Source organism: Sinocyclocheilus grahami, unplaced genomic scaffold (assembly GCF_001515645.1).
Source record: "Sinocyclocheilus grahami isolate Dianchi unplaced genomic scaffold, SAMN03320097.WGS_v1.1 scaffold1243.1, whole genome shotgun sequence".
Lineage (NCBI taxonomy): Eukaryota > Metazoa > Chordata > Actinopteri > Cypriniformes > Cyprinidae > Sinocyclocheilus > Sinocyclocheilus grahami.
Window position 1 is genome coordinate 240,874 of NW_015506422.1, and position 5,832 is coordinate 246,705.

The 5,832-nt window shown below is 36.5% G+C and overlaps 2 protein-coding genes across 2 annotated transcripts in view; both read right to left on the bottom strand.

Moving 5' to 3' along the window:
* LOC107568431 (gastrula zinc finger protein XlCGF8.2DB-like) overlaps positions 1-4,540 on the bottom strand; it is a 27,607-nt gene extending 23,067 nt beyond the window's left edge. Inside the window, exon 1 of the mRNA XM_016254402.1 lies at positions 4,530-4,540. The gene's annotated coding sequence lies outside the window, so the exon portion shown is untranslated. The remainder of the gene's footprint in view (positions 1-4,529) is intronic.
* LOC107568430 (gastrula zinc finger protein XlCGF8.2DB-like) lies at positions 2,791-5,285 on the bottom strand. Its single transcript, XM_016254401.1, has 2 exons — positions 5,255-5,285; positions 2,791-4,229 (listed from the first exon to the last, which is right to left on the bottom strand). Exon 2 carries the CDS (start codon positions 4,222-4,224, stop codon positions 3,247-3,249), a length of 978 nt encoding a protein of 325 aa, XP_016109887.1. The 5' UTR covers positions 4,225-4,229; positions 5,255-5,285; the 3' UTR covers positions 2,791-3,246.
* Between the last annotated feature and the right edge of the window lie 547 nt (positions 5,286-5,832).

Genomic DNA, 5,832 nt, shown 5'->3' on the forward strand with positions numbered 1-5,832 from the left:
TTTCATGACATGTTTACATTCAAGCTACCCGTAAAATGTATAGTGAAAAGTACTTTAAAATCGTCTGAAATGCAATAAAGTAATTTTAAAACTGTTTTTAAAACATTTGCTGCATGAATAAAAAAAAATAGGCTAATCAATTATTCACATATCATACAAAATTGCGTTGCAGCAAATCCTTTAAATTTTATGGTATTCAGAACAGAGCAACATAAAAATCAGAAAATATAAGCATCTAGGCTACAGTTATAGGACAAAATTGTACATATATGCCATTATAATTTGTGTTTTATTTTTTAATTGTACGGAATTCTTATACGGAATTATAAAATAAAATGCAAATTATAATCAGGCCTGTTTTAGGCTTTTCCTTATTTTTATATTTTAGACATCCATCAATTATGGTGATGAAAAAAACATTTCTTGCCATCTCCTCGTTGGATGTGCCTTTAGAGAGAAATGCAGGGATTACTGAAAGAGTTTCTATTTTCGATTTGAATTATTTCGTTTTAAAGTAATAATGTAAAGCTTTCTATATAATTTTAATCATGTCTGTGAGGCAATTCGCTGAGTTTAGAGACGGCAGAAAGCGTTTGTTTTCTTTATTTTATAAAAGCACAACGTTTTGTTGATAATGTGAGTGCACACAAATAAAACTAGACCCTTTACAGTTTAGAATGATGTATTACTCTTACCTTTATGAGCAAAAATGACTGCGTATTTTAAGTTGTTTCCACTGTTAGAAAAAAATGCATGTGATGGCGCTGGCGCCTCAATGTGCTGCAGCGCTTCAGCTTCCACTCTCCGCACGAACGATTGGACATGCGTCTAACAGCGCACATTTATCTAGGTTAAACATTTAAACTAACATTGTGATATACTTGAACTGTTTTATATATAGATTTTATTTTAGGCAAGTCCTGATGATTTGAGAAGGCTAAATTGATCAAACATGCTATGATCAATTCACTGTCGCTGGCCGTTATTTAAAAAACAAACAAACAACAACTTACATTTAACGAACAAAAAATGCTCCAAACGTTTTTCTAAATTTACTTTATAAAAAAACGAAACGAAATATAATCACTTTTTCATTACATAAACAACTAAACAATTTTAATAGCTGAAACAGAAGTATAAGCTTTTTTTGGGGGAAAAGGGGAAAAAAGGCCTACATTTGAAACCCGTGGAGGGCTCTAATCCACTTCATCCAAAGCTGTTTTGTTCTCATCTGTGAGCATGCTCTTGATATATGTATTTTACCATTTTGTTGAGTTTAAAACGTGACACATTCGTCCTGCTCTCACTGATCATTTGGTCTCCCCCCCACAACATGAAAGAACGCCATTATAACATGTACATGAAAAATGTAGAAACATTGGACACAACTATGGGGCACCATTGTGCAGCAGCAAGTATCACAACAAAAAAGGAACCTCAAGTTTGATCTAGGAAAATGTGTGCAAATGTATAGGGCCCCATTCCTATATTTTGCCAGGGGCCCCCAATTCACTAAATCCGCCCCTGCATGAACTCCATTGGTTTAGTGAAAGAAATGCCAAATTTGTCAACACCGTCAGATGTCACCACCATAAGATTTTGTGTTCCAGTGATATATCAAAATACTTAAATGTGACTCTTGAATAAAAGCTTTATAAACAATAACATACTCACTGTTTGTTTTAATACAGTAATTGACTGATTCAATGTATTTGATAGTTAAAATGACTACAAATTCAGGTTTTCGTCACCTCCGTCAGTTGAACATTTTGACAATATTTCATTATGATATTTTATATTTGTTGTGGAATTATTGGTCACATGGGAAAGTGTAATCTGTCTGCTAACACAATAATGTGTTTTGAAATGTTAAAAACATCTTGAATGCTGTTAGAGATAAAGCTGCAATTATATTATACACTCCAAGCTAAAAAAAGCACATTTTGTTAAAAAAGAGAAAAGTTGGGAGGTTGTATCAAAGCATAGCTCAGTACATATAAGATACATAAATGTAGTTTCATTTGTCTGAGTACAAGGTTTTATTTTTTCAATTTTGCACCCTGTTTTGTCCCACTTCTCAAAAATGACTGCTTTAACGAGTGTCGCGGTCTTTTCGCCTGATGTCTGATGCTTTGCATAAAATAAACCATTTTATTCATAAAGATACAGAATATAATACTATGGATGTTAAAACATGTCCTCAGAGCTGTTTATTGTTTGTTTATTGGCAGGTTATGGAGTCACAGCATGTTTCAGCTAGAGTGAAACGCAGGGCTGCGGTCCGTTAGCAGTTCCCCGCCGAACACGACTCCAGCTCGGGCACGAGAACCAGTGCCGTTACGGTGGAAACAGAATAACAGAGACTGGTCGATTACACATGAACTACTTCTGTTTAATGGTGATTTTTTTTCTTCTAATGTTTGTTAAACGAGTTTAAAAATAGGCAATATGTAGCCTATTAAAAACTTTATAAATGCTGTAAATGACAGGCTAAACAAAGGAAGTTAACATGCAAACCAGTGGTTGTGTGGATTATTTTAGAAAAGTTTAGAGGATTTACATTAATCTGTAAACATGAAAGTATGAAGTAAAAAATAAGCTAGTAATATAGTAAAAATGAATCAACCCATTATGCTGGGTTAAATAAACAACCCAATTTGCTGGGTAAATTTAACCCAAGATGGGTTCTGTCCTATATTTACCCAACCCTTGGGTTAATAACAACCCAAATTGGGTTGTTTTTAACCCAGTGTTTTTTATTTATTTTTTTTAGTGTAGGGACATTCCTAAAACATCCCCTTTTGATTATGAAAGTGCTGCTGTTCAATGTTCCTTATATGACTTTAGGGGGACGTTCCATTTTGGTTATTTTATGGTCATATAAGAACGTTACAAAGAGGACATTTGGGACATTTGGGACACATGGTCCTCTTTAAGTCATTTAAAAACGTTCCCAATATGACTTTAGGAGGATGTTCTGTATTGGTTATTCTATGGTCACATAGCAACGTTCACATAGCAACGAAAAGTTCACATCCTGAGAATTGGGCCAAAGGGACTGAGAAATTTTAAAATGTCAGCAATGTTCTAAATGTGTTCTTAATTTCTTTAAATGTCTGTTTTGTTTTTCTTTTCAAATAACAAAAAAAGATCAGCAGTATCTGTAAGAGCAGTAATACCTTTAAAACCTTAATATCCATCACTACATAGCACACAAGTTTCGGTTATCAGATGCAAAAATCCCTTTTATATGTTGTTTGAAAATAAATGCGTGTTGGCAGTGTGAACCTTAAGGTGTCCTTTCTGTGTAAATGTCTTTCCACACTCAGAGCAGCTGAAAGGCTTTATTCCAGCATGAATTAGCATGTGATTCCTCAGGATTCCTTTACATATAAAACTCTTTCCACACTGAGGGCAGGTAAAAGGCTTAACTCCAGTATGAATTAACATGTGAGTCTCAAGGTATCCTTTACGTGTGAAACTCTTTCCACACTGAGAGCAGCTGAAAGGCTTTTCTGAATTGTGAGTTACCAAATGATGATAAAGGTGTCCTTTCTGTGTGAAACTCTTTCCACACTGAGAGCAGCTGAAAGGCTTTATCCCAGTATGAATTAGCATGTGCTTCTTAAGGTTTGCTTTACGTGTGAAAGTGTTTCCACACTCAGAGCAGCTGAAAGGCTTTTCTGAAGTGTGAGTTACCAAATGATTCTTAAGGTGTACTTTTTGTGTAAAACTCTTTCCACACTGAGAGCAGGTAAAAGGCTTTATTCCAGCATGAATTAACATGTGCTCCTTAAGATTTTTGTTACACGTGAAAGTGTTTCCGCACTGAAAACAGATGAAAGGCTTTTTCCCACTATGAATTCTCATGTGTTTCATAAGGCTTCCTTTCTGTTTCAAAGTCTTTGCAGACTGAGAGCAGGTAAAAGGCGTTATTCCTGCATGAATTAACATGTGATCCTTAAGGCTTCGGTTACACATGAAAGTGTTTCCACACTGAGAGCAGCTGAAAGGCTTTTCCTCACTATGAATTCTCATGTGTTTCGTAAGGCTTCTTTTATGTTTATAAGTGTTTCCACACTGAGAGCAGCTGAAAGGCCTTTTGACGTCTGTTATTTGAATGCTGCAACTCGCTGATTTTTCTCCATTGATATCATGATCTTTCTGATCCTGATGTTTCTCCTCCACTTCATTCCGATCTTGTCTTTCCTCTTTTACTTTCATCAGGCCTAAAATTAAATCATTTAAAAGATGAAAATCAATTGGGACATTTGGAAAATACAAGGAAAACATTTGTGTACAGACGGAAACATTTTCAAAACTGTCCCTGTTCATACAGATCCATGAAAATGACTAAAAACACTGTAATATGCTGCCAGGCCAGTAGTTGGCGATGTAGTTTTGTAAAGCAGGGATCTTGATTAGCTGTTTCAGGTGTGTTTGATTGGGGTTGGAGCTGAGATCTACAGAAAAGTAGCTCTCCAGGTGCAGGGCTGGAGACCCCAATTTTTAAATAAACAGTAAAGCACCTGTAGACTCAACACATAATACACTTGCACATGATGTTACCGTTTTAACAAATGGGGATCCCTTTCACAATGCTGTTGTCTGTATGCGAAACTTTAAAAAAAAAAAATATATATTTTTAGAATATTATCATGTAAATGTACCCTTTGATGTATTGTGAAAAGTATTTGTCTAATCTACATTATTTTACAGCTGTCTACATGGAATCTGCAGATCCCACAAGCATCCTTTCTATTATAAATTGCAGTCTGACTAGTGGCTGTGTTCCTTTAAGTTAAGCATGTTGTCCAGCCCCTTCTTAAAAAGCCTGGTCTAAGCTACAGTCTTATCCAAAATTTTAGAAAAGATTGTTTTAGTCAGCTTAGGCTGGCTGCACACTTAAGACGATTTTCAAATCTTAACTGATCTTAAAACCATGGGAGACCACAGACATGAAGACAGTTTCAACCGATTTTTAGCCTTATAATCCTCCGAACGTGCACACTAGATGATTCGACCAGACTGCAAGACCGGATTGTAGGGACGATTTCACAATGTGGCTCCTACTAGCGTGAAAACAAATTCAGTCTCACAGTCTCAGTAAAACTAAAGTCTAATAATTAAATCTGCTCGGTGTCAGTTCAATTACATTTCCATTGAAACATGGATTTAAGACCTTTTAATGACAGTTAAAGGTCTTATTTTTACATAAACAGTCATTAAAGATGAATAAAGAATAAACACCAACCTCCTTGTTCCTCGTGTGTTATTCTCCAGGTTTCTGGTTCCTCGTGTTTTATCCTCCGGGGTTCTGGTTCCTCCTGTTTTATTCTCCGGGGTTCTGGTTCCTCCCGTTTTATTCTCCGGGGTTCTGGTTCCTCCCGTTTTATTCTCCGGGGTTCTGGTTCCTCCCGTTTTATTCTCCGGGGTTCTGGTTCCTCCCGTTTTATTCTCCGGGGTTCTGGTTCCTCCCGTTTTATTCTCCGGGGTTCTGGTTCCTCCCGTTTTATTCTCCGGGGTTCTGGTTCCTCCCGTTTTATTCTCCGGGGTTCTGGTTCCTCCCGTTTTATTCTCCGGGGTTCTGGTTCCTCGTGTTTTATTCTCCGGGTTTCTGGTTCCTCGTGTTTTATTGTCCAGGTTTCTGGTTCACTCTTGTTCTCTTCACTCTCCTCTTTAACAAACGCCATCTTCACAGCAGCAGATCTCAGTTCAGATGATACTCCTCCAGATATTCCTGCTTGCTTCAAAACGTAGTCACGACTGTGAGGATGAGAATATTACAGGTATTTATTGACCTGATTCAAAAACTGTATTTCTCTATTTTAC

Coding starts and splice junctions, on each gene's coding strand:
- LOC107568430 (XM_016254401.1), bottom strand. CDS start 4,224: ATGAAAGTAAAAGAGGAAAGACAAGATCGGAATGAAGTGGAGGAGAAA.